The 27,885-nt window shown below is 42.5% G+C and overlaps 1 protein-coding gene across 1 annotated transcript in view; it reads left to right on the forward strand.

Annotated features, from left to right (window-relative positions):
- Positions 1-8,379: 8,379 nt before the first annotated feature.
- The window catches only part of PATJ (PATJ crumbs cell polarity complex component), a 130,509-nt gene continuing 111,003 nt past the window's right edge, over positions 8,380-27,885 (forward strand). Inside the window, exons 1-12 of the mRNA XM_041483240.1 lie at positions 8,380-8,401; positions 8,485-8,651; positions 10,195-10,377; positions 11,681-11,820; positions 13,605-13,797; positions 15,524-15,652; positions 17,254-17,466; positions 20,170-20,272; positions 21,042-21,130; positions 22,396-22,534; positions 22,837-22,971; positions 27,448-27,524. Coding sequence (XP_041339174.1) covers positions 8,380-8,401; positions 8,485-8,651; positions 10,195-10,377; positions 11,681-11,820; positions 13,605-13,797; positions 15,524-15,652; positions 17,254-17,466; positions 20,170-20,272; positions 21,042-21,130; positions 22,396-22,534; positions 22,837-22,971; positions 27,448-27,524 — 1,590 coding nt within the window. The remainder of the gene's footprint in view (positions 8,402-8,484; positions 8,652-10,194; positions 10,378-11,680; positions 11,821-13,604; positions 13,798-15,523; positions 15,653-17,253; positions 17,467-20,169; positions 20,273-21,041; positions 21,131-22,395; positions 22,535-22,836; positions 22,972-27,447; positions 27,525-27,885) is intronic.

The following is a 27,885-nucleotide window of genomic DNA, read 5'->3' on the forward strand; positions in this document are numbered from 1 at the left end:
CATTAAATATGGCGGGCGAGGCCACGCTGAGGGCAGAGCGCGCCCTCACTCAAGATGGCGCTGGCAGGGCCCGGCGCTGGGACGGGCGGGGTGGCGCCCCGAGTAAAGATGGCCGCGCCCGCCGCTAGCTCCGGCCTGCTCTTGCCCGCACTTAAGATGTCGGTGTGAGGGCCCGCGGTGCGGTGTGGGGATGGTGGGGACCCGTGAGGAGCCCTGAGGCGGCTCCCGCAGCGGGGCTGGGGCCGCTCCGGGTGCTGGCATCGCGGGCAGGACTCGCCCTGAACCGAGCGGCGGGGCCGGGTGAGGTGAACCCTCCCCGCTCTTCCAAACACCCACGCTATAGCACTGGTCCACCCGGCGACATCGCACCTCTGGGTGTCCCCGCTGGTGTCTGGAGTTTGCTGGGGACTTGAAAAATGTGTTGAAAAATCCCAGCAGAAATTAAAGGCGTGACCCGATAATATAACCAAACCTGGTTAACCCAGACTGGCGCATCGCCCATCATCCAGGTGGGCCTGGTGTGCTGACACTGCATCCAGTGTCCAGCAGTTGGATTACAGAAATATTTTGAAAATCTTACCCTATTTTCACATAAAACTGCATTGTTAAAAATGCTCTTTATTTCAATTTTTAAACGGATACCGAATTCCTGCAGCAGGCAAGCTTTTCATCGCATTTGCTCTTCACAAGGTATTTTGTGGTGATTACAAACCTTTCCCTATTCTCACTAACGTGACAGTTATTTATTGTTTTTCTGTTGTGGTTATTTCAGGCTTCTCCGGTGTTTGAAGGCATCAGTTTTCCACTTATGAACTGCTAAGGGATCCTGCAGTGTTTACAGGAGATGGAGAAATCCTTCGGATTAAATACACCCAGGAAAGGCAACACCCTTGTCCCAAGTTTACATCTGCTCAAGAAGTGTTTCCTGAAAAACAAGTAGGGACCTAAAAACTGGAAAACCAAACCTAAAAAGCTGGAAAAGCAACTCTGAAATAGTACTGAGGAGAACATCATCACTACCCATCCTTTCTGGAAGCCTTTTGTGTTTCCTGGGCATTATTTCGGTGCTTGTCTGGTGACTTGTCTGGAGCCTGTCAGTACCAAAGAGGGCACCAGATATTCCAAGAATCCGTGGAAACGCGGATTTAAAACGTGCGGATGGCTGACAAAGAGCTCAGCCAGCGATGTGAAATATTGCCATCTAACAGCTTTTGGGGAGATTTTGCATAAACTGAATTGGCAGCCTGGAGTTCAGCAGGCAAAGTATGCAAATGAAAATTGATACTCCTCTCAGCGACTGGAAGCGAAAGGGCAGGGCCGGAGCGCGCTCCGGGATGAACTCAGCCCTTGGAGATGGAGACGGAGGTGCACTGATGGGAAAAGTGCCCGGCTCTTCTGTCTGCGGCGCGTCCCTCGCGTGGATAAATACACCGCTCGCTGTTCATCACTGTCAGGAAAATTGTCACTTCTCACGAGAGCCACATTAATTAAAAGTGAGAGTTAGGGCCGGGGAGCCGAGCGCTCGGAATCCTTTGGAAGGGGGATGGAGTGGTGAGTTCTTAGCGTGTCATGAGCGCCGGGGCGACTGCTGCCGCTCAGTGAAACCAAACGGGAGCCAGAACGAGGGGAAATCAATCTGAACTCATGAGAAATTGATTTCCAAACCTCGTTACCCCGTTCAACCAACGGGGCCGTGTAAGGTCAGGGCTCGTGAAACGGTGTAGCAGAATAAAAATTGTATTTATCGACTTTAATTTGACTATTTTATGGGTGTGTGTACAATTTTAGGAAGTCAGAAAGCAGACTAATGTACAGGTTTCAGAAAACACACGCAGTTCACACAATTAATTTAAACTAAAATGGTGCCTGCTCACTATTTTGTGCCTAGCAGGAGGAGAATTTTGTTTTTATTGCCATCCTGGGCAACGTTCTGTGTCTTGGAAGCCACAGTGACATTGTGTGTTTTGGGGCGCTGTGCGGGAAGTCTTGCAATCCCTTTACTCCATCCAAGTTTTCCTATGGTTTTTTGCCATTCCCTTCTGAGAAGTGGTGGGGGCTGCACTGCTGAGGCTGAGCAGAGCATATTATTATAAAAATATTATTATACCCATAGTATTGTACACGGGATCTACACCCGTGTCCAAAGGGAACAGAGCCCTCGCACCATGCCGGCTCTACGTGCCTCTCTGTAGGGAGTTCAAAACACAGAATCACAGAGTATCACTGACTCTGGACACCGATGTGCTGCAAATAAGTGAAAAACAACCTTTTCTACAATACTCACACGCGCGGCTTGCCTTCACTGGGGAGCCTGGAGGCCACACGGCACATCCAAACTACGGCGGGTCAGGCTCACCTGGAAACAGACTAAAAAGTTAATTTCGGCTGCGAAACGCCAGCGCTGCACTTCCCGCGGCCGCCGGAGCCCGTGTCCCGGCGGAGCGCTGCCCCCGCGGCGCCGGGAGGGGCCGAGGCCCGGCCGTCCCTCGGGAGGCGGCTCTCCCGCCGCGCCGCCCCGGCTTCCTGCGCCGCAGGTGAGCCGGGATCGCCCCTCGCTTCCCGCTTCCGCCCAGGTGAGCGCCGGCGGCCATCCCGCCGCTCCTCCCGGCATCCCGAGCTCCCCGCATCCCGCATCCCGCATCCCGCCCGCAGGTACCGCGTCCGCCCCGGGCACGGCACGGATGGGGTGGGTGAGGTGGGAGGGGGGAACGGGCGGTCGGCGTGGACCGCTGCAGGAGTGGATTCCCCTTCGGACACGGCCGTGTGGATCAGCGGGTGAGATGTGTGCGTAAAGATACAAAGGGGAGAGAAACCTGCGTTTGTCTGTGACAAGTGTTCCAGCCGGCCAAGAGGATGGAGGTGGGCTCTGCCTGCTGGTGCCAAGCAATAGTACAAGAGGCAGTGGGTAGAAACTGATGCCCAGGAAGTTGCGCCTGGATGTGAGGATGAACTTCTTCCCTGTGCGGGTGACAGAGCGCTGGAATTGATTGTCCAGGGAGGGTGTGGATTTTCCCTAACTGGGGGTATTCCAGAACCATCTGGACTCAATCCTGTACCTTGTGCTCAGAGGTGGCCTGCTTGAGCAGGGAGGTTGGACCAGATGACCCGACTGTGTTTCCTTCCAACCTGACCCATCCTGGAATTCTCAGAGAGCTTCCAACCATCTCCTGCTTCCAGAGCCAGACCTGTGAACAGCAGCTTGACCAGTCTAGCCAGGGCCAGGGTACCAGCCTGCACTCATCAGAGACCTCCCTGGGAAAGCCCTTCTGGCACCAGGGATCTTGACAAGTCCCTGACACCCCAGTAAAGACAGGGCAGGGCTGAGTGATCCCAGATGGCAGCCAAGGGCTCTCCATGGCACTGGAGTCATCCTGATGTTGTGGTGTTGTGCAGGTTCTGTTGCTCGGAGAGGCTGGCTCAGGGTGAGGAGAGAAGTAACACACCTGTTGCAACACTTCCCATCAAGTGCCTGTCAGTCCAGAGATTCTTAGCAGAGCAGGTTTTGACTTTGTTTACGGGTGGTTAATGGGAAAACAGTTCTTCCGCATTCCTTTTTGATTTGTGACCCTTGGAAGTTCAGCGTAGTTCCAGGTCTAACAGCTCTGTTCCCCGTGATGTGATTTGTTAGTTGTGTACACTGTCATCAAAGTACCTAGGATTTATTGAGAATGACAGTATTTAGATACTGGAAACGAGTTTTCCATGAGAACAGGTTTCAGAGACCATGATTTTGCTTGGTGAAGAGCAGCTTTGGCATGAGCTGTGCTTCTGTCAGACAGCAGAGAACCCACACCGGCGCTTCCCTGGAGGCTGAAGTCCACAGGAATTCAGGTTCTGCTTGCTGAAGTTACCATGCCTGGAGAGTGAGTGAGGCTCCTCTTGTCTCACAGGTGCAGAGTGCTGTGTTTTCTTCACTTTCCTCCTCCTGTAGTCACTAATCGTGTGTAAAACTCAGCCTGCCCACGCAGTATTTTCTTTATTTTTAACAATATTTAGCTGCACCTTACTGATAATAATACAATAATTACTGCACCTTGGAGATGTGTGGTATATCAGCGTTCAGGTACTCACAGGAGTATTCAAATTTTTTCCTTAAGTGCCTGGAGCAGTCAGTGTATGCTCAACAGCATTTTTGTAAATCCTGCAGCATTGCACAGGGCAGAGGTGGTTTCAGAGGAAAGGTGTGTATGTGCTATGCTTGGTCTGACTGAATTTTTCTGTACAGTATAAGTAAAACTGAGCAAAACGCGTGGTAGAAAAGTGGTTTTTCACAGTATGGAGTCACTTGACGGCATGTAAACTATAAAATTTTGGCTATCTGAAGTTCAGCTGATGGCATGTCAGGACAATTTAGGATTAAGATCACACTAACAAATGCTGTGTTCCCTTGCTTTTGCTTTTCTCAACTTTTAAACTGAAATTTTCCAAGTCAGAGGTCTCCGTGATGAGGAGGATGATATGCACTGTATTAGTCACTCATGATAACAGGGCCAGGAAAAATTCCAGCTGCATTAGTGCAGAAAGGTGACTTTGGATCGGGATGAGCCCTTCGGCTGCTGAGGCTGGTTGTGTTAGAAGCCTTTGAGAAAGCAGTTAGTTAGGCACCTGTGGGTTTTACTATCCCCAAAGGTTCCAGCCAGGCTGAGTGGGGAGAACATCCCCTAAGGCTGGACTTTTCCTGGAGGGATGCAGGTTGTCGGAGGCAAGGTTGAAGGACGTGGGGCAGAGGTGGTTGTGGATGGGTGGAGAAAAACCAGCAGAAGAATCTCTGCTGGCTGAACTCCAGCAGCAAAGCCCTCAATTTCCAGCTTCCAGCAGCCCTTTGTGGAGGGCAGCTGTTTGCCAAGGCTGCTGATGGGATGTTTGGATGCTGTGCTCTCCTCTGGCTCTGGGATGTGCCGGGGCCGAGCGCTCCATGTCAGTGGCAGGGGGGTGATGGCAGTGGAAGACTTGAACCTTTCAGCTCTTCTGATGACCCTCTGCTGGCACCAGCATGGGGGAATTCCTTTTTCCTTCTGCTGCTTTTGAAGAAGATCCAAGTCTTGGGATTTCTTAGAAAACCTTCTGAAGCTTTCCCACTCCCTCGGATGCGTTGGGTTCAGCTCTCAGAAGTGAAGACAGTGGAACCCCAGCTGGATGCTGTCCTGGGGTTACAAAACACTCAACCTCCTGAAATTCATAATTTTCTCGATGATTTTATGGTTATGTTGGAAGTTGTGACGTAAATGTTGAACTGAGGTTTTCCAATAAGATAAATAAGCGTCCATTGGAGACTGGAGCTGGGATGTGGAGTGCATGAACTGATTTTAACAGGACAAACCAAAGTGTTCTGGATCGTTCTTCAAAATTAATGCCTAGGAATGGACTTTCTAATATATCAACTGTTTGCTGACACTCTGCCTGGACTTAGAGTGTGTTTGGAAAGTGTTTAATGATAAATTGTTTGGGCTCTTAAACACAGAGATCAATAATACACGGAGCTGTGAGTTTCTCTGGTGCCCAAAAGCAGGTCTTAGAGACCAGTCCTCAATTATCCATGACTTGAAAACTCTAAATTAGTTTGTATTTTCAGGGATCCCTTCATACCAGAAGGAGCTGTTTGCTTTAATTTTTTCCTCCCCACTCTCTTATGGAAGAAAGGAGAATAAAGAAATACTGAGTGTGATTTTAACATATTGTACCAAAAAAAAAAATCACTAAGAAGCATTGCAAGCTGTCTGGAGGGCAGCTCTGATCACGAGAAACCCCAAAGTGCTGTGTAAACTTGAACTGTTATTCAACCACCTGAGATCCACTTGGACATCCACGGGCACAAGTGGCTCTTAGGGACACTTGGAGCAGCTCAAGCAAGAAGCTGAAACTTTCTTTAATCTTTTTTTTTTTTCCCCTCCTGTTTTGTACCTCCTTCTCCAGGGAACTTCTGCCTCAATGGAGCCAAGATCTATTACCTCTAATTCTTCTCCTTAAATTTAAATCTCCAATTTTCTCGGGTCAGCCCCCACTGGATAATTGCTGTTGTTACACCCTCGGCAAAGGAAAAAAGATGAATTTTGGGGATGGTTAGCTCAGGACTTGGAGGCTGTTTTGGAATGGGGATGGGCTCAGAGCTGACTGGGCACAAAGCTCACCCCACCAAAACACTAAGGATTCTTTCTGAGTGTTTAGCTCCCTGTTCCAGCTCACTGTGGGATCAGATGGGAAATGGAAAGGGAAGAATAAATGCACAAAAGAGGGCTGGGGAGCTGGACCAGCCTCTTGGCTTTGGCTCTTGGGTGGGCATGGTGCTGTCAAGTTGTCATTATTTCCTGCCATGCTGGATTTCTTCTCTGGGTTTAATCTCTTCCTCTCCCCACTGCTAGTTTAAAGGTATTTCAAGCCACTTTTCCTCGCAGGTTTTATTTTCCATGCCTTTCTCCTTTTAGTTCGCTCGCTTTCCTCTTTTAACTGCTGATGAGAGGTAGAAAAACAGAGGAAAGCGAACGGAGGGAAGTTAAACCGGGAAGAAAGAACAAATTTCCATATTCTTTGTCCTGATTTGTTAAGGTTCATGCTGTATTTTCAGTCGAGGAGGTTAAGTTTTGTCTTCTGGGTTTGATGAAGGCTCAGGAGTGTGTAAGGAAATAGTGTTTTCATCTGCTCCTCAGAATCAGCTCTCAGCACAGAATCAAAGGCTGCTGTGCTCTTAGAAGTGTTTTACTTCGAATGGAAAAGAAAATAAAGCTGCAGCACTTCCAAAAGTGCAGATGCATTCCTGAAAATCTTTCAGGGGGTTGTATGGCTTTGCTGCTTCAACTCTTGCTACAAGTTTGGTTTAAAATGGCCTCCTAAATCTGTTAGGAGTCTTGCAAAGAGACTCGTTCTGCCTGGCCCTGGGTGGAAACCACACAAAGCCGCCGAGCTCTGCAGGAATTCCTGCAGGAGCCAGAGCTGCTGGGATATGCACAGGAAAGAGTGCATAAATCTGAAATTGTGGTTTGTGACACGCCTCCATCCACTTCTTTTTTCCAATTAGGTAAATCAGCTTAACCTGACTCTGCAGGAGAAGGAATGCTACTCACTTCCATAATTAATATTTTGGTAATTGTAACACTGTCCTCCTAGAATTCCAGATGTTTTCAGTGTGAGCAGAGAGAGTGTCAGAGGCAGGGCTGAAAGGATCAGAGGTCCTGCTGGGAGAGAGCCCCTGGAATGTGCTTACCCTGGTGTCACGTTCACCATATGACCCTTGCTCCTCTTGAACTGCAAGACTGAAAAAGAAATAAAAAGCTTTTATATAGAGAGAGGGGTATGGCTAGTCTTGTTCCAAAATAATTCCAAATATATTATTCTGAAATTACACACTTATGTACTGGATAGAATTAAAATTATGTAAATTGTGCTGTTAAATGGCTGGCTTTTTTCAGAGAAGCTTGTACTAAGTGGAGGAAACTTGTTTGGTAGAGCTGCCTTGATAGATTTCAGAATGACAGGCTCCACATCAACTTAATAACATGCAAGCAAGGGTACAAATTTATCATCTCTGCTAGTTGTAAGTCTGTTGTTTTTATACTGCCATCTAGGCTTCAGCCCCTGTTGGAGACCTGTTCTCTTTGGCACTGTGGAGGAGCTTCAGGATAAAGGATATTCTGCTCCTTAAAAGCTTAATAAAGGATATTTTGCTGTTGATGTGTGTAGAAAAGAGAAAGGCAAACACCTGCAGGAGAAGAGAACAGGCTTCCTTCACCTGTTGTAAATCAGGCTGTGGTTAGAACAGACCTTCCTCAGGAATATGTTGGAACAGGGATTAATATGCCAGATTTTGCGCTTTAATTCTGTACTGTGCCATGAGTGAACTTCACTGTTTTATGGGGAAACACGAAGTTTCATCTATATTGCCATCCACAATGTTGGAATACTGTCTGTAAATGATCTGAAGAATGCCATCTAGAAATGATCAGGTGGAGAGTGTCTTCTAAATAATAGGCAGATTTTAGCTCTGTATATATCTGTGAAGATCACAACTTTAATGTCAATATTCAAAATAATTTGGTTGAACATGTCTGTCTCAGTTTTCCTTTTCAGTTTTTTATTTTTCATAACCTGCATTTGTATTCATGTTTGGAAGAGTTGTTCATATTCCTTTCTTTGTGTGAAAGGAAAGCATGTGGAACAAGGAAAAATTTTTGGATGTGCTGAGGCTATGTAGAGAGCTTTGTTAAATACTTGGGGTAAACAGCAGGGGTAGTATTATTTTTTTTATTAAATTTCTGGTATTTAGCGTGGTATTATTGCACTTATCAAATGTTATTGATGTGTTTAGATTTGTCTTTAATTTATTTGTTTTTTTTTTTTTAAATCTCAGCCAGGTTATTCTGATCAATTCCAAAACCACCCCTCAACATGCCCGAAAATCCAGCAGCAGGTACGTGGTCTGAAAATGCTTCATTTTTGCTGAGCACTGAGCAAAGCAGCTCCATTGCTAACCTGGCCTGGTTTGTGGTGCAGATAAGCAGCAGGTGCTGCAGATCCTGGATCGGCTGCAGGCGAAGCTGCAGGAGAGAAGGGATTCCCAGCACCAGGAAAACCTGGCTGTGCTACGGAACACCCTCAGGAGCCCCTTGTTCAACCAGATCCTGACTCTCCAGCAATCCATCAAGCAGCTGAAGGAACAAGTGAGTGTGAAATTACTGCTGTTGGTGTGATGGTAACTCCGGGCCAGTGGAACTTGGATCAGCATGTGTAGGCGTGTGTTAACGAGGGCGCTCTCGTTAATAAGCTGTAACGTGGTGCTCATGAGTGTTGGGCCTTTTTTTTCTTCTGTGGAGCTGGTGTCTGCAGAGGCACTGCTGAAATGAGAAGTGGTTTTGCAACCAGGAGGTCATGGGGCAACGTGCTTTGAAAGGGATGCAGGACAGGCAGGGTTGTGTTGGAAAAAAACATCTGGAAAAGACATCAGCCGCAGTGTTTGCAGTCCTGAACAGTGTTGGAACTGGGATCCTTTGTTTTTCACTGGAGCTAAATGCTGTTTGTCAGCTCACTGGCAGCATTTTTTCCTCCCTAAAAGACAGCATCACTTAGTTCCTGCTAATTTTTACAAGAATGCTTAACCTGCTTTGGCAAGTAAAGTGTAGAAAACCCAGCCTGAAGGTTTGCCAAGCTCTGATGCAGCTGTACCCAAGCGAGTTTTAAAATGACTTGGCTTCAGCAGAGGTTGGAACTTCTGTGGTTTGGTTTGTAAAGCCCAGTGACACTTGATTTTGTGGGCATGGGCATGGACAGGTCTCACCCTGCAGCTGAGTTAAAATCATCAGCAAACTGAAAACCAGGGAGTGACCAGCAGGGTGGGTGTCAGGGGGACAAGGCTGTCCCTTGCCAGGTGTATTGCAGGTGTTCCTGCCTGGTGGTGGCTGTGCCATGCATTATCCCTCCTTCCATTCCCACAGGTGCTGCATCCCTTCCTTCCAAGCACATCTGCAGGCTGTTAAACAATTGTATGAAAATGCAAATGTATCTAAGAAGTGACTGTGACATAGTGGGGTTTGTATTTGGAATGTTCAGAATTCTCATATCTAGAACATTGAGGTTTTCTTGAAATTCTATTTAAGCATGGGCAGCTTCATTCAGGATGGGATTTTCCAGTTTTTGTCACACTGGGAATATTTTTCATTTTTTCATTATCAGTGAGGACTAGAAGTGCAAGTTCCAGCAGAGATAACATGTTCAGGGGTAGTTTGTACCCTAGGCCCTCCTTGGGGAGGGGATAATACAAACCAGGCCTCAAGCTCCTGAATGACTCAAAATACTTGAATTTTTGTGCCAAAATTCTATATAGGTTTCCCTAACAGTTGCAGCAGTGCTTGAGAGCCTCTTTAGTGTTTGGTGCTTTGGTGTTGTTTCTGGAGTACCAGGGTGAAAAGAGGGTAAGGGGCACTGGCAGAGGAGAAACATGAAAGAAACAGTGAAAAATGAGTGGAGTAGAAACACAGCTGAAACATTCAGGGAACTCCTGAAAAACGTTTAAATTTTATATGGTAGCTTGGTTATAGATTATATATCAACACTGCCTGATTTATACAGGTGAGTATTTGTGTGTGAATGGGCATACATGAACACAGGTGTTTTGTTCCTTGTGCAGCCTGCACATAAAATGGTATTTATGGAAAACCCTTATTTTGTTTTCAGTAGCTTTTCCACACCTTTGTTCATTTTTAACAGCTCAATTACATGCCTCCTGACCGCTCGGTGGATTTTGATTTTACCAAGAGGGGGCTCTTGGTGTTCGCTGACAAATCAGTCACTGCTGGGACACCTTGCACATCACCTGGACCCAGAGCATCAGCCTTCACTCCAAACCTGGCAGTTAATGAATTTAACATGATCATCCAGCAAATGGCAAAGGTAAGGCTCTAAGGTTTCGTGAACCAAACGTTTTTTCATTTTGGAGCATTTCACGCTGCTTTTTTTGTTGTGTGGCTGGAAGGGTGGTGCCTCCTGACCAGGAGAGAGTAGAAGTGTTGAGAACTTTTCCCTCTGGAAGATAATGTCAGCAATAGGAAGTGGCTTGGTGGCTTGCTTTGTTTTTCTAACTTCCATTGCCAATTTTCTGTTTTACTTTCTACCAAACACACCAACGTAGTAAGGAAGTTTCAGCTGCCAGAAAACATTTTTGGTGTTCGATGACACTTAATTGAAAATGGACATTTTCAGCTGAAAGTTGTTTTGATGGAGGCACTTGTTTATCAAGTACATTTTAAATTGGAAATGTACCAACTTTTTGAACAGTGCAGAGGATTAAAAAAAATAGCATGTAATATTTTATTTAACTCTTTATTTAGTATGTCTTAACTTCGCCAGGCAGATGCAGATGTACCAAATTCCCTAAGAATTTGTACAGGTGCAGACATCCACCCACGTGGGATTGGCATTTATACCACAAATGTATTGTTCTGTGTTATTTTGAACCACTAATTTAATTGCTTAGTCATGCCTTTCTATATTAAGTAACTGTTGCTAATTGACTACCTTAATGTAGCTGTAATATTTTGAGCATTACTCTTCTCATTAGTGTGTCATTAACTCATCAGAGATAAGATTTAGCAGTAAAGGCTGCACATTATTTGGAATAAAAGATCTGTGATAGCAGTGCATTCTCCCAGTAATATTTCCCAGTAAACAACCCCAGTAATTTTTTGTTAGAACTGAAAAACAGGCAGTTGCAAAAGCAAACTTTTTTTAGCATTAAGTGTGAAGCTGCAGGGAGGGGGAGGAAATTAATTTCTTTATTTAAAAGCTGCAGCCTTTTGAATGCACCCCTAAAAATCAGCATTAAAAGCAAGGGGAGCCAAAAGACAAGTAATTTAGTTTAGCTGTACAGCATTTCCAGAAATCCCGAATATATTGCTCTAGACAGCACTTCGTTCATAGTTTTCATCCAGTTTGGAATTCATCTCATAATGTGAATGAAGTGTGAAAGCAGCTCTTAAATTCCCTGAGGTTTCAGAACCTCAGAGTGCTTGCATATCCAATACGTTGCCATATTAAAAATAATAAATGGAGGAGCTTTTATAGAAATAACATATTCAGTATTTTGCCTTTGTTTGGTCTTAGGAGGAGAATAATTCTCCCAGTGTTCATAAATTTTCAACTAGCTTATTCTGTTGCATTGAAAATTAGTAAATCATTTTATCTTCTGTTTTATTAGGGAAGACAAATAGAATCAATAACGATTGATAAACCTTCTGTTGGAGGTCTGGGATTTAGTGTGGTTGCCCTTAAAAATCCCAGCCTGGGAGAAGTTGGTATCTTTGTCAAGGAAGTCCAGCCAGGAAGCATAGCTGACAGGTGAGATCTTCATAATTGTGTTGGAAAATTGTATTTTCCGTGGAGGGAAAAGTCATGACCTTCACGTTGAAAACTCAATCAGAATAACATGTTTGTCTGGGTTATCTGGTGGGATATTTTGGTGGTGGTATCTTGAATTCTGGCTTTTCAGCTGAAAGAGACTCATGTTTTGAGGATCAGGTTTTCAGATGAGTTTTAAATATCCGAGCCATTCATAAATGGAATTTCCAGAAATCATGACTCACTTTAGAGAATCTTGAGTCCTGATTAAAAAAACAAAAGTAAACTCAGAAAAGAATACAAAGAAAATAAAAATTAGATTCCGTTTTAATTTTTATGCATTGTGTCCCTGAAAGATTTTTTTTTCCCTTTATTTATGTGCCTGTGACAATGCCCTATTTATAGTTGGTTTTACTGTTTGTTTCCTGTGTAAACTTAGATCCACTCCTCCCAACAGATCCCTGCACAGATGTCATCATAGAATCGAGGCTTCAGGCAGTTTCCTCCTGTATTGTCTGTGGGTTTTCACCCAACAACAAAAGGCAGAGCAATCCTTTAAAAATAAAACGCGATTGTAAAACCACAAGAGTTGGCATGAGACAAACGCAGTGCTTGGAATTATGTCTCAAGAAAAAAATGTGTCTAGATTTCAAGTCACTGGTGTCACTTTTTAAATAACACATGTCAGGAAGTGCCAACACAGGATGACAAAAAGAGTGGGGAGAGGTTGGAATGATAATGGCGATGGGCCCGCAGAGAACACACCAGAGAACACTTAAAGAAAAGCATATTAAGGCTCTTTCAAAGTGGAGACAGATGGACTGATCCGGATGTCAAAGGAGGGTGAATATCTCACTTTAGGATTTGATGACCTGCTGCTCACTTTCTTTGATGAGAGAATCTGAAATATGGTTAGTGCTCGAAGAAAGTGATTTCTGGGAAACATCTTAAACATGGCACGATAAAAGGGGAGTCTCAAATGCCTTAGTTAAGATGTGCAGTTATATTGTTTCGGAGTTTATAAATTTCCCCAGCATGCTTCCCATTTTGCTTCTGAGACAAGATCTCCTGGAGACTTTTTTGGATTCCTACAGAGCTTTGAAGGCAGTGTCTGTCTATGTAACAGTTTGGTCTCGTGCTCAGAATGAATATTTAACAAAGGAGATGAGTGATGGTTTCTCTCTTGTCACAAATCTAAATTCATCACTGGGGTGAATTAACTGTGAAATTTACATTATCTCAAGGTAGCAACTGAACTGCGTGTTGCTCCAAGAAAGTTTCACGTCTGAAGCTTGATACTATAAATTTTAAGTAAAATACAAATATGCAGCACATCAATCTTTAGAGTAAATAGTGATACAAAACAGCATCAAAGCCTGAGTTGTGGGTTCTTAGAGATGGCATTGTGTAGTGCTGAACATAATGGAGAATAGTTCCTAGTTCATTGTGTAACTACAAAAATACTTTTTTCTGCTTAGCAGTTCAATGTCATCAAGAAAGTATAAGGGAATTGCAATTAAGTTTTGCATAGAAGCAAAGTAAAGAAGTGAGCAAATTTCTGTACCCTGACAAAGCTGGAGCAAAATGTGGCTGGGCAGTTTGGAGCAGTGTGGATGGAATGGAGTGTGTAAGCTGGTGAAGGCACCCTAATAAGCAGATTTTTAAAGCACATAAACATTTAACCCTGCACGACTGCCTGTTTTCCCTGTTCACATTTCAGTTACAGGAGCCTGATGTGAAGTCACTGTGCTGCATTAAAAAATTGCTTTCAATGTTTTGTTAAGGGATCAAAGACTGAGGGAAAATGACCACATACTGGCCATTAATTGCACGCCATTGGATCAGAACATTTCCCATCAGCACGCCATTGCCCTCCTCCAGCAATCCACAGGATCCCTGCATCTGGTGGTGGCTCGGGAGCCACTTCAAGGGAACAGCAGAACTGCCTTATTAAGTGATGTAAATCCACCTGAGACTGTGAGTTGCTGTAATACTGTCAAAATCAGATTTTGAGCTGGGCTGGGTATTTTTTTATTTTTTTTCCCCATGGCTCTGAGGTGTTTGTGTTAGCAAGTTTTACATAGAGGGGGTTTTTTTCCTTTAATCAGATTTTATATGGGATGACATTTCATTGAGGCTCACCGTGCAGTAAGCACAGAGCTCCCGTTGCAAAGCTGCGTGGTGGAGTTGTTATAAAACAGATCCTGGGTTTTGATGGGATAGCAGAAGCTTTAGTAGATCACCATATCCTTATCAGCAGGGTCTGTTCAGCACAGGCTGGATGAAGCATTTTATGAGAATACCCAGCTGAAACCTACTTGCGCTCAGCAATTAAAGACGCTCTGATTACCTCTTAAAAGTAAGAGTAAACATAACCTGCCATGAGCACTGCTTGGAACAGCCCAACCAATTTAAACTGGCACTGCTCACGCCAAAAAGCCTTGTCTCTGTTTTAAAAAACAAACACAATTTATCTGTTAAAGAACCTCTCAATCCCTGTTTATTTATCAGGTAGGTTTTTGGTGTTTTGTTTTTTTTTTTTTTTTTTTTTTTTGTTTTTCCATCTGCAAATTTCAGTGATTGGGAAGCCTTTTGTTTTTGTGACAAAGGAGAGCTTGTCACTGGGACATGTAATAAGCCAGGGCTGAACTTCCATCTGTGTTCCACCCATATTGTCCAGGTGGCTTCCCAGAATTCGGACAAACTGCACACCTAAATCCAGGGATTGCAATATTCGAATCTGAATTTATTATGCCAGTAGATTCTGATGAAAGTCTGGGTAAAAGCAGTGTTTTTCCTTATTCTTTGCAATTATTTCCCTCATGATTATTACAGAGGTAGTGAAATCTGAAGGTTTTAGTGGATAATCAATATTGTTTATTGCACTGAAAATTTTAAAGAATTAAAATTTAACTGCTTTTTCATTGAAAGATCTGCACTGAACAGGCTAACAAAATAAAATACAAATATATATCTCTGCAGGGGGTCTTTAAACTTCTTTTATGATATTTAACTGGCTTTGGCAAAGATTTTCAGTATGCTAATAAATCCTTTATTCGCAGAAGACTTAAATCTGCCTACTTTGCTCCATTTGGGCCTGTATGAGATATTAATCTGACAGAAACATTGGCTGGGTTTGGGTTGCTTAACAGCTTTGTTATTTTCAGACTGTCTTGTAGAACATAAGGTCATGGTAGAGTGTAGCTTAGAAATTTGCTTCCAATCCAGTATGGCAGAATATTGTGCTGTGCTATTAATTCAGTGCTGAATGGGGGTGTTCAGAGTGTGTAAGTGAAATAACAGAAATAAGAATTTGGGCAAGGCTGAGTGAAAACTGGGCCAGTGCAAGCTCCTTGCCTCTGTTTTTCCCTCTTGTTTGCAGTACTCTGGATTTATGAAAAACTAAAAGGATGCTTTTCATTTTGGCAGGAAAACGTTAAAATTGCTTTTTCTTAGTCAATTTTTCCCTAGTATCCCGTTACCCTGAGAGTGGAGGACAGAAATGTGTGTTTAAAAACAGATGAGAAATCCCACTGTGTGTTTATGAGGAAATGGAGCTGAGTGAACAAAATCCCACAGATCTCCAGCATGTGGGGTGGAGACAGAAAACTGCTCTGATTGATTCTCCTCCTTCCTGCTGCACGTGAAAGTGAGAAACTAATGATGGTCCGAAATTAAAATCTCCTGTTTTTATTAATTGCAGATTCACTGGGGCCACGTTGAAGACGTTGAGCTGATTAACGATGGTTCGGGATTAGGCTTTGGAATTGTAGGAGGAAAGTCGAGTGGAGTGGTTGTAAGAACAATTGTTCCTGGGGGATTAGCAGATCGGGTAATTTGTTATATTGTGTCACTTCTTGTTTGATTGCAAAGTATAATTAACCACTTTTGACAGTCTTAAAATAAACTATTACACTTAAACAAAAGGAAGCTGGTAGCATCAAAGTCTGAATGCCAACACGTGCTTTATAAATAAATAAAGGTTGAAGGTATGATTGAGGAAAAAGTCAGCACCTGATATAAATTAAGTTGTTCCTCAGACCATATTTGGCTTTTGGAACATTGTTGAACATGCAAAAATTCTGAAAAGTTGCCTGATATTTGGTATTTTTGACCTGTCTGGGGCAGGACAAGTACTCTGTAGAATTTGGCACATTTTGCAACACTCATGGGGACAAACTCTCCAAGTGAATTGTCAGGCAAGAAAATCTGTCCTCCCAAAGTCACTGCAATGCAAGATTCAGTTTAGAGATTGAAAATGTGCTATTTTCAGTGGAGAGGGGTTTGATCCCTGCCGTGCAGCCTGAGCAGTTCAAGGAGACACTTAGGTTTGGTGCAAAGCCTTTTTTTGGAGTTGCCCAGGCACAGTTTGCACCTCTGATTGTTTGTCTTCAGAGACTCGGTGCTGAGTCTTGCTGCATCTCAGGACTAGAACACTTGCAGTAACAAAACAGATTCAGATCTTTCAAGCAAATTTGGTCCTGATAAGTTAAAATATCTGAGGACCAGAACCCCTGCAGACAAAAGAGAGAGGCAAAAGCACTCCCTCTAGTACAGGATGGAATAAAAGCTGGGAATTTGGAGAGCTTTATTGGAAAATGTTGGCTTTTTCTCAGCTGTCTCCCTCTGAACCTGCCGTGTATGAATGAGTATATTTTAATTTTTGTCTAGCACCTGTTTTGCTGTAAGGAATAAAGTGTTTTGGCTACCAATGAAGCATGTAAGCTAAGAACTCACCACATCATTCTCAGCTGAATGAGAGATCATTAAGAACATGTGAAATAATGAGGCATGTACATGTTAAAATTGGATGAGTTTGTAAATGAGTTTGAGTTGGTTCTGGAAATAACTCTGTGATTGCTGTATAAATCAGTGCACCAAAGGTGGTGGAGCTGTGCTGATCAATACCAGCTGAGAATTTGGTGCTAGAAGTTCCTGCTTGTGATGGGAATGATGATGTAGGTCATGAATCATAATTATCAGGTAAAAAATGGATTGTGTGGAGTCTTGTTACCTTCAGTGGATTTACTCACTGAAGTTGAAGCTGGTCACATGAGAAAAAGAATTGCCAGGCTAATGTAGAATCATGAGGGAAGAACTCTGTAAAAACTCCTAAACAAAATGCTGTGCTTAATATTTTAACTCCTACCTGATGAGGAATATTCTGTGAAACAGAACACACGACAATCTGTGAGATTATAAAACATTGTTGCTGCCTGTTTCCTCCTAAATGAGCAAAACAGTGGGAAAAAACAGCACATAACTGTGCGAGTCCTTGAGTTATTTAAAATGTTGCCGTGGTGGTAATTTTTATTTTCTCACCTCGGTTCTCACGGCCGTGAAGATGCCCCTACGCTGTTTCAGTTTTGTGATGGAACAGATACTTTCTGGCTGGACTGGAAACACTTTTTGCCATTTTATTTGCGTTTGAAGGACGGGAGGCTGCAGACGGGAGACCACATCTTGCAGATTGGAGGGACCAACGTGCAAGGGATGAGCAGCGAGCAGGTTGCCCAGGTGCTGAGGAACTGTGGGAATTCCGTCAGGATGATCGTTGCAAGGGACCCCAAGTGTGAATTCATGGAGGCTCCACCAGCTCCCCTGAGCTGGCCAGTCAGCACTTTACCTTCCCTTCCAAATGGAAATGTGAGTATCTGCTGCTTCCTTGGGACATTTTTAAGTGTGTTTGTGGCTTGTGATCAGAAAAGGAGAGAGCAGAGAGTTCTTGAGCCCTAAAGTGCTTCTCCTCTCTTGAGTCTCCAGATATATGCTTGTGTTTAAGTGGTCATTATTACAGCCCTGCCTTCTATAATTCTCCCCTTTTTCCTCTATCTTATTAATACCTATAATCTTGGGATTGGAATGACCAGCTTTACAGAATTTATTTCAGAGTGGCTGATTTAATTACCAAGACCATAAACATTATCGATAAGTGGTACTTTTAGTTCCTCTTCTTAGCTCGTTACATTTTTCCTAATCAATCATTTGTAAGTGGATTTAAAACTGGACTCTGAATTTCCCTAAGTCTGAAATCCAGAGAGCCACGGCCACACCAGAATTATTCAGCACAATCATCTTTTTATGAAACATAAGTGTAATGTTTTCATAGTCTACGCTACTGCCTGTGATAGGAAATATATCTAAAAATTTTGAAACTTGTTTTAGCAAATCTTATCATGGTCATATCAAAGTCTCTTGTTTTTGAAGTCATTCTTTTCAGTTTTGAGTAATTAAAATCAACAAATGCTACACTAAGTGTACAGTAGGTCTCGAAACATAAACAAAGCTGTGCTTGTGTACCATCTGCTGCTACTGTGCTGCTTAGATTTAGGTGTAGAATCTGAGTAGCCTTTTCTTTCTTGTTTTTCTTGAATATGAGTGAAGAGAGCTGGGTTGTTTTTTTGATTTTTTGGTTTTGTTTTTGAAGCACTGTTTTTAAAGGTCAGAGCAGAAGTCACTTTGCTCCAACCTCACCCCTTTGCTCACTGGGCACAGTCACTGCAAAGGCAGCTTTGTGTTTTACACCCCTGGGAAAATGCTGTGGCTGTGCCAGTCAAGGATTTTGGGTCCTTCTCGAGCATCTTTTCCCCCCAGGGTTCCCCAGGAAGGATCAGTGCAGCAGGAAATGCAGTGTCCAGGAGATGGGAGGGCTGATCTGCATCCCTAAGGCTGGAGTCTGAGCACTGGGCTTGTCCAATATTTGACAAGAGGCTCTGCCAGGGAATCAGCATTGTCATGAGGCCCTTCTTTCCTGACTGGATCATATTTTCCAGGGCCCACATTAGGAGCAAAATAAATAATTTTTTTTTTTTTTTTTGTAGTGGTCGTAGTTTTGTTTCCTCCACAAAATAGTGTTTTTCTCTCTTCCTGTTGGCACTGATCAGCCCTGAGCACTGTGAATGCTGCAGCCTTTCTAAAATGTGATTCCTTCTCAGTGTCTTTTCAGTGTCCTTCGTGTTCCTGCTATGCAGTTTAGAGGGGGGAAAAAATAGTTTTCTGAACTAAATAGTGCCTTCATGTGTAGATCTGAAGAAACTCCTCTTCCTGGTGCCAGGAAAAATTTGCAAAGAGAAGATTAGTTGTTAATCTGAATGTATTTATTAATTTAATGATGATTTCAATGATCCACTGCTCAATTTGTGTCAGATTTATAATGGAACTTATCCCTATGATCTAGTTTTTCTCTGGTTTCTGAGTATTTTCACTAGCTGTGAGCTTTGGAGTGGAAAATATTTTCTCTTTCTCTTTTTTGCAAACCAGCAGAAAGGCATTTCTAATAGGTGGTTAGTTATTTTCAGTTTTGTATTAATGCTTAATTTTCTTTGAATTTCCTGTGGTAGAGAACAACTGAAACTACTTCTATGTGTGGGCACAAGAAAACAATCTTATTATCTGTACTGCCCAAGACAGTCACAGCAGCGTGCAGCCTGCTTGTGCTGACTGTATTTAGGACTTTGCACTCTGATTTTTCTGGACTTCATTTCAATTATTTTGCATCCTAGCAGGAGTGTCACTTGGAGGGAAATGTTTGTAGCCAGAGCACTGACCCTGAGGAGCTTTTTGATTATGAAAACAGCCGGGCTCTCAAGGCCACAGCTCCATTCCAGGTGCTGCTGTGGGCTTGTTTACTGCAGATAAGTGACAGCATCCAAACTTATCTTCATCTCCATCAGCCTCTTACAGAGCAAGGGAGTTGGAAGGCATTTAATGAGCTTAATGACTTTGCTGGTGGAGGGAGGTGTGTGTGATAAGGAGACAGTGCCCATCGATTTCCTTCCATTGAGAAGTGAAATAATCTTTCAGTTTGTATGGCTGCAGCTCTGGGCTGCCTTTTGGTCCTTCCAAAGCTGATGCTTGGCAAGCATTTGATTGAGCTTCTCTTTTTTCAATCCCTTATGAAATGTTTTCCATTTTTCCAGTCCCTTTTTTGCTGTTGGCAGTGACAGGATCCCTCTTGATTTCATCGCTTTAACAGACCTTACTCTCATCATCTTCTTTTTGATCTCATTGCTCTGTATCTGATTACAGAAAGAAAACAACTCTATGTATTTCAATTTATCCCTTGCAATCCCAGATTTATGTGCTTGATTGTTTTTCTCTCTTGGTCTCACCAGTGTCTTTACTGTTCCCTGTTTGAACTCTTGCCTTGCAGTTCTGATTTTTACTGCTCAGAGGAGAGTTGCACAGACATCCCAGGGCCAGCCCTGTAGGGACTTTACAAATGAATTTACGTTGCATTTAAACAAAATCACTTCTCACTTCTGAAGGTCTTAATTAACCTGCAGTATTGTAATAGCACTGGGAAATCATGAGAAATTTTTTACACATTGTCTTGTGCTTCATTTATAGGATAATGACAACTTTTTTGACACCTATGACGTTGAACTTATAAAAAAGAATGGGCAAAGCCTGGGAATAACAATCGTTGGATATGCTGGCACATGTGATATAGGTGAGTTGTTCAGGATTTAGGAAAATGTTGGACAGGGGCTTCTCAAATACCCTTTATTGACCATGGGGAAAATGAATGGCTCCTACCTGTGCTAGGAGACATGAAATTCACTAAAATTATAGATCAGCATCTCATATTTAGTGGGAGTTTGTCAAAGGGAAGTGTTAGTGTTTCAGGGTTGTTTGTTTATTTTTTTCCTTTGTTTTTATTTCCTTTTTTCTCATTGGGAGTTAGAATTAATAATCAAACTGCAAACATGACAAAGGACAGCTTTTCTGATTTCCATGTCTCTCTTGTCTTTTCGGTTTTTTTTTAAAGAAAAATCCTTTTTCATTAAGATTTAAAGTACTAAATTCTTTAGCTGTAAGATGATTGAAGTCCTGATCAAAGTCCTTAAGCACATACTTTACTTTTAGCTTAGTTAGTCCTATTGAAATCAAACGCAGCATGGATTTAAGTGATTGTGGTTTAAAGCCTGGGTAAGCACAAGGATGAATCCGTGGAGGAGGTGGCCTTTTGTGAGCAATTTTAAGGGAAATATTTGAGGTCAGTGTACAGGTGGTTGTGTCAGTGCTGGGGTTTTTTCCACCAGAGATCTCAGTTTTGTGTCAGGCTGTGGGAGTGGTAACGTGCAGATGGTGATGGTTTACAGAATCATCACTTTATGGGCAGAGGGAAGTGTGTGAAAAAGGCTGGAATCAAAAATCTTAATAAGAAAAGAAGCAAATTAGGTTAATGAAGTGACTTGTTTCTCTTCCCTCCCCAACAGAACCTTCAGGGATTTTTGTGAAAAGTATAATTCCTGGGAGTGCTGCTGACCACAATGGCCAAATTCATGTTCATGACAAAATTGTTGCTGTAAGTAGAATACTATGCTTGTATATTGCTGTAGAGCTAATACATTTCACATCTCTGTTAAAAGAACAACATAGTAAAGACCTTCTAAAATTAATTAAACCTCCTCTGCTTTGCAGAAGAAATAATTTGGAGGTTCGTGTTTGTTTAGGTAGACTTGTGACAGAAATGAGCTTTGGCTTGCTGTGGTTAAAGTATTATTTTATATTCAAAGAAATAGTAAATAGTAGTTAACTGTGAAAGAGGCAAGCATTTGGATTAAAGTGTTTCAGAGTGGAGAATCTTGGCTTTTGGCCTGCAGTAAAGATGAGCAGCATTAACTTCTACTTGAATTGAATGGGACTCGAGGATTGTTAAGATTCTGCAAGATGTGGCACATTGTTTGTGTTCCTTAATGGCTCTGGAGAGTGGATACAATCAAAATGGTAATGGTCACAATTTAGGTTTAAAAGCCCAAGCTTTATGTGTAGAAAAATGGAAAAATCATTGAATAACAGTGAATTGAATAATAGCCAATTTTGCATTCACAGCACAAGCAGGAATGAATTCCACAGTCTTTTTGTTTTAAGAGGTAATATTTATAGAGATATGATTTTAAATTACTTTTAAAATGTGTGCCATGCCAGACCTTCCAAAGTCAGCTTCTCCTCTGTGGCAGCAAAAATTAATATAACCTTTTATCTGCAGGTGGTGCATGATCTGACAGTGAGGTGATCAGAGTATTTTGGGTGTAAATTAAAATATCTGATAATGTAAGAATTGGGCTGTTTAGGGTGGATTATACAAACAGTTGTGTTTGTAGAGGCTTGTGTGGGGCATGTTAGAAATCCATGAGAAAACCAGCAGTGATAATGAACTGAACAGAGTTCCAGGCTGGATACTCTGCTTGGAACCTTCATCCACAGTCCTTGTCAAGCTGGTTTTGGTAAGCAAAAAAAAAAAAAAAAAAAAAAAAAAAAAAAAAAAAGGAAAAATCTGTGCATACTTGTATCAGATTAGTAAATTCTGTTTTGTGGTTGTCCCCATGAAAACAGAAAGAAGAAATTACTGTTGTGTTTCCTTTTAAAATGCATTTTGGAAATAAATTCTCATCAGTGAAATGTAACAGATTTAATGAGATTGTTTTGCAAATATTGCTGTCTTGGGAGAATAACCCTGTAATTCCTGCACTAAATAACGTGGCTGTTGCTTACAGCCTGTGATACTCCACAACATAGCCTGAGAATGCAGCACAATTACTGTTATTTGCTACAATTTTCTTGTTTTAGGTTGATGGAGTCAACATACAGGGTTTTACCAACCAAGAGGTGGTGGAGGCACTGCGAAACACGGGGCAGACTGTACGTCTCACCTTGCTCAGAAGGAAACCTTCCTTTGCCATTTCCTCAGAAACACCTTCAGGGAGAGGTAATTCTGTTTGTATAGCAACTGGTTTTATTTTTCACTCAATTTACAGTTACCTCATTGAACAGTTCAGGAGTGGATACCACATGATCCTCAGGTTTTCTTAATGGTGCACTGTAGAAAATTAAGATGCTTAAAGGAGGAATGGAAAGACACTAAAATGAGAGATTCAGGAAAATTCAGTGCAAAACTCCTGTGTAGCCACCCCACCAAAAAAAAAAAAAAAGAAGGAATTAGTGAGGTGGTGTTACTACAGCCTTTATTTTGCAGCATATGATTTGGGGTTTTTTAATCTTATTTTACAGTGCAGCCAACTGTTCCAATCTTTATGTCCCCTGGAACTGTAAGGCCTGAAATTAGTGTGGCCACTAAGAATGAGAAAAAACAAGAACAGAAGGATAATCTTCACAATGAAAAGCAGCAGAGTTTGCATCAGGCAGGTAGATAGGGTACCTTGAAGTGCCTCTGCTGGGTCTGGTTAAAATCTACCATCTCTAATTCCATTTTCAGCACTGATGGGTTGGCTTAAAACATCTTTAGCTTTTGCCCTGCAATGCTTTCTGAAGGAAAGCTCTGCCTCTTGGATCTAACCAACTCTTTCCACAGTCCACAGGTCTGCTGAGAGTGGGTTCTGAGATGTCTCAGGGTTTGTAATTCCCTGGATCTTCTTCCTTGCATGAAATTTGCCCTTTTCCAGGCAGCAGTGGTCCCCTTTGTTTAGGGAGGGATTTTTTAAGGTTACAGTCAGTGGAGTTGCAGCTCTTTTGGTGCTCAGGAGTGACTCTCATTAACTCTGGAGAGCTGAAAGCCTCCAGCTCAGTGATTCCTCTTTGTGGTCCTGCTCCTGCACTGATGACCTGAGGTGTGCAGTTTTCTGCTGGGAGACACTTTATTTATCATCCTCCTCTGCTGCCAGGGTGCTGCCAGGGAATTCTTATTTATTTCCTGATCAGTGTTACCTCAGTCACACCCACCTTCATGGCTGGACTCAATAATCTGAGAGATCTTTTCCTGCCTTAATGATTCTGTGATCTTCTTATCCTGACACATCTTAAGACTCCTGCAGAGTATTTTCATAATATTCTTCTGGTTTCCATCATCTCTGAATGTGCTGCAGTTTCCTCTCTTGGCATTGCAGTAACTTCATCAGAACTCATGTTTTGGGTGTAAAGACCCGATAGCTGGAGTTCAGAAAAGGCATTTTTTTAACAAATGGCATTCAGGCACAGGGGCAGGTCACAAAGGCATGGGCTGCTCTGGGTTTTAGCTGACTTTGGAACCAAGGCTGGAGGTCTTTCCAGAACCTTCAATTCCCCCACAGATTTCTGGGCTCCTCTACAGGAATTCTGGGTGAATTTATACAGCTTGTGTTAAAGTCAGCATAAATTATCCTTATGCCTTGTAGTTTCTAAGACATGTAGATGTAATAGAGCATTCTAAATTACGGCTGTCAATGAATAGCAATTCTGCTGTGATTGTTGAAGATCTGTCAGTATTAAAGACAACCTGGAAACGAGAGAAATGTAGCAGTTCCTATATTCCATTCTGTTTTACTTTTCTGTCCAAGCCTTGTAACCAGACATCCTTTGTTGTGACTTTTGCATGTTCCCAGAAATAGGAAGCCAGAACAGAGGTGGTTGAGTAGCTGAGAGTTGAGGTTCTCAAAGCATTGTTTAGCTATGACAGAGGCTGGAAAAGAGCAGCACTTTGTCTGTCCTGTGTCACTTACCCAGTTTTTTTTTTTAATGTGGGACTTGTATGCATATTTTACTCCTGCAGAAATACGATGTATGAGATTTCACCTTGGAACAGAATTTAATGGCCAAGTTTAAGTTCCAAAGATAGGTGCTTATTTTGGATGTGGTGATGGGCACTTCATTATAATGGTGCTAAAGCAAATACTGCTAATTTAAGGCTCTGGCTAAACTCTGGAAATGCTTTTAGAAGTTTAATGTAAAAGGTATGTTTTATAAAACGTGTATGACTTCCCTTTAAGCCCAGTTGTGTGAAATTCTTATTAAATTGTGTTTCCTGGGGAGGTATTAAATAGTAATTCTGGCCAGGCAAAGCCATGCTTAAGCAGTTCTGGTACAAAGGCAGCAGGGCTTGGGCTGCAACGTGCACAAGGGCTGAAACTCAGAGCTAGCAGAGTGCAGGCAATGAATTTAACAGCTGCAGCCTCTGCAAGCCTGCAGGCTGGGCAGAACTGCTCCATCCTGCCTTGCAGGAGTACTCAGCACCCAGAGGGACAATGCTGGCAGTCAGGAGCTTGAGAGATGTCTGGGGAAAAAGCCCCAGCAGTAGGGCAGGAAAAGGAAGGGCTTTAATGAAGAGCACCCTTGTGTAGGAGCTTTGTGAGAGCAGGAGGAAGCTGCGAGAAAAAAAAATCCCAGCTTTGAAGAAGCTGACAATTTTGACCAGAAAAGATGATTTTTACAATAGATTTGTGGTTCCTGCTTTGTGCTTGCTAATTAGAAATGAAAAACTGCCTGGAAGCGCAGGCAGAAGGACAGGCTAAATATGCTGAAAAGTTGTTGCTAATGAAAGCTGTCCCTGGAAGTGTTTTCATTTCTGAGGCCTTGCACATTATAGAAGACATGGTACATATGTTAGGTCATGAGGAATTCAGCTGGATGAGAGACTAGAAAGAAATTTCCTATTAGCTGCCATGTGGAAAAAGCTGTTGGGGGAAAAAGGAACATTGTAAGTGAATTGAGTGATGCCACTGGAATTGAATATATTCAATCCAAATCCCTTCAGCCCACATTTCCACAGTTGTAAGAAGTCACAAGCTGAGACTTCAAAGTGTATTGGAAAGAAAGAAAGGGGAAAACTTCACATGGAGACGTGCATCAGCACCTGCTCTGAACAACTTGTAGATTTTGGTAATGTGTTTCGGAAGTGACAAAAAAATCTGTATTCAGCCAGCTGAACACAGCTGACAGTTGCTGAACTGAACTTTGAGCTTGACCCTGAGATTCATTACTCCTGGTGAACCTTGAAATCTATATTTGGCTGCACAGTGGATTTCAGGTGCTTAGATCCTGTGTGTTCACACTGTTGTAACTCTGTAATAGCAGAAAAAGAGACTCAGGAATTTCTGCCCCTCTGTTTTTCTGCAGATGGAAGGAGCAGAAGAATGCACTGGTGTTCTGGTTTTGATACAGTTCACAAGTAAAGACAGTGATCAGCCTGTGCTTGATCATAAGTCACACATTAGAAACTTTAATTTTCAATGAAGTTAAAAAAAAACTTTAACTAGCAGTTGAGAATTTTAGGACAACTGGTTTTGATACAGTTCACAAGTAAAGACAGTGATCAGCCTGTGCTTGATCATAAGTCACACATTAGAAACTTTAATTTCCAATGAAATTAAAAAAAACTTTAACTAGCGGTTGAGAATTTTAGGACATTTTGTCTTCCCATTATTTTTTAAGGAGACAATTTATTTCAGAGACAACTGTGGGCTGTATTTACAATCCCAAGTTTTTAATCTTGCTGGGGTGTTGTTTTGGTAGCAGAAAATAGCTATCAGGATTGCTGGAATTCTCAGATATCTGTGTCTGCTTGAGCCTGTGGGTTGAAAATCCTCTGGATATTTCCAAGTGACGCTCAGTTGCTGGGCTCTGAGCAGTGTGGTTTCTCAGGGCAGATCAGACAGAATTTGCCTGTCTGGCATGGCTAAAAGTGAGCTTAGAGAAAACAGGGGTGGGCTGTGTTGTCGCAGAAGTAAACTCCAATCTTTCTTTTTATTGAGTGGAAAACTTCAAAGCTGCAGAAGTGTGTAATGAGGATTGTATTGCAGAGCTTTATCTCTGTGGGCTGCGAAGGTGCTGAAAGCAGAGGCAGCCTGACAATGCCATTTGTGCAGGGTTTTGCTCTTGCTGGGCTCTGAGCTCCTCGTGGTGTCCTCACAGTTCCCACCCCAGGTATTTTACTCACTGGTTGTGTGCAGAACCTGAGCTTGTGCTTTACATTCTGAATTTCAGGGCGACGCAGCAGCAGCACTGAGTGGTCTGTGCCTTGTCTAGACATCTGACAAACTACTGAAGCCATTCAGGGGGAAAAAAAATCCCCTAGTTTTTGGAAATTCAGCCTCCAGATGCTGCTGCTGTCGCTGCTGGATGGAATTTGCTGTAGAGCTTGATTCTTACCAGTTACACATTGCTCCAGCTTGGAACTTTATATGTGAGCTGAGCTTCTGGCTGAGGTCAAACACAGGGCAGCCAGTCATTTTCTGCTGTCTAGCTCTGTCAAATTGTCTTACAGGACTGTAACCAACTGCCTTGGTTGCATAAGTAAGAAAGCTGAAAAGATATAAATGTCAAGATAGCCAAGTTCCCACGGAAGACTGGTTTAGAACTGGAGCTTATATTAAAGCTCATGTTACTTACTGGCCTAATTAAAGCAGACAAGGCTTTATACCTGCCAAATGTATAAATAAAGTCTGTGCCTGCATTGTGCTGACACAGCCCCTCGATAACAGCAGTATCTTGTCAGGTGTTTTCCTTCTTAAGGGGGCTCATTTGGGTGGGAGATGATGTTTCCCTGGAGTGGGAAGCGTTTTTACGGCAACAAATGATGAAGTTGTGTGAAATTTGTTTTGCAGCCTGAAAGAATGATTTATTTACAGTACTGCATGGTACAGAACTCGCATCTCATCACCAAGCATCACCTCTTCTGCCTCTCAGCTGAATAAATCACACTTTTACAGGAGATGACATTTTGCATTGTTTTCCTAAGAAAGACGTTTTTGATTTGTGCTGTTTGATAGACTCAGCTTAATGCACTTCCCTTTTGGGGATTACTCCCTCTAATCTTTTATTTACACTGAATTTTTATTGGAGTATTTAGAAGTAAATGTACTTCTGAATGTACAATATGCTTGTAAATTCAATATTCACTTTCATACTTAGGAAGAGTCCCACTCCCTCCAGCACATGAGCTGAAATCCAAATGGGAAAACCTGCTGGGACCAGAATACGAAGTTATGGTATGTTTTATTTCAATAAACTACATTCATGAGTGTTATTTCTTTAAATTACAGATCTGTGAGCTTAGCATCACAGGCTGTTTATAGAACAGTTCAGTGTTTGGAACAGTTCAGTAACATCAGATTTTCTTTCCTGTAACATCAGGGCTGAAATGTATGTCATAATGAGTTGGGGGATTTGCTGCCCTTTTATTTTATTCTGTTTATATAGATACTATTGTTCCACAATACGAGACAGGAACAGTGATTTAAGGAAATCAGCTGTCCTGTTTAATCTGCATCACAGGAGCCACTTAAAATATATGGCATTTTTATTATTTCATTCATGATCTATTTGTTTTACTGGGCACTGAATTAAAAA

Source organism: Pyrgilauda ruficollis, unplaced genomic scaffold (genome assembly GCF_017590135.1).
Source record: "Pyrgilauda ruficollis isolate IOZ18807 unplaced genomic scaffold, ASM1759013v1 scaffold6, whole genome shotgun sequence".
Lineage (NCBI taxonomy): Eukaryota > Metazoa > Chordata > Aves > Passeriformes > Passeridae > Pyrgilauda > Pyrgilauda ruficollis.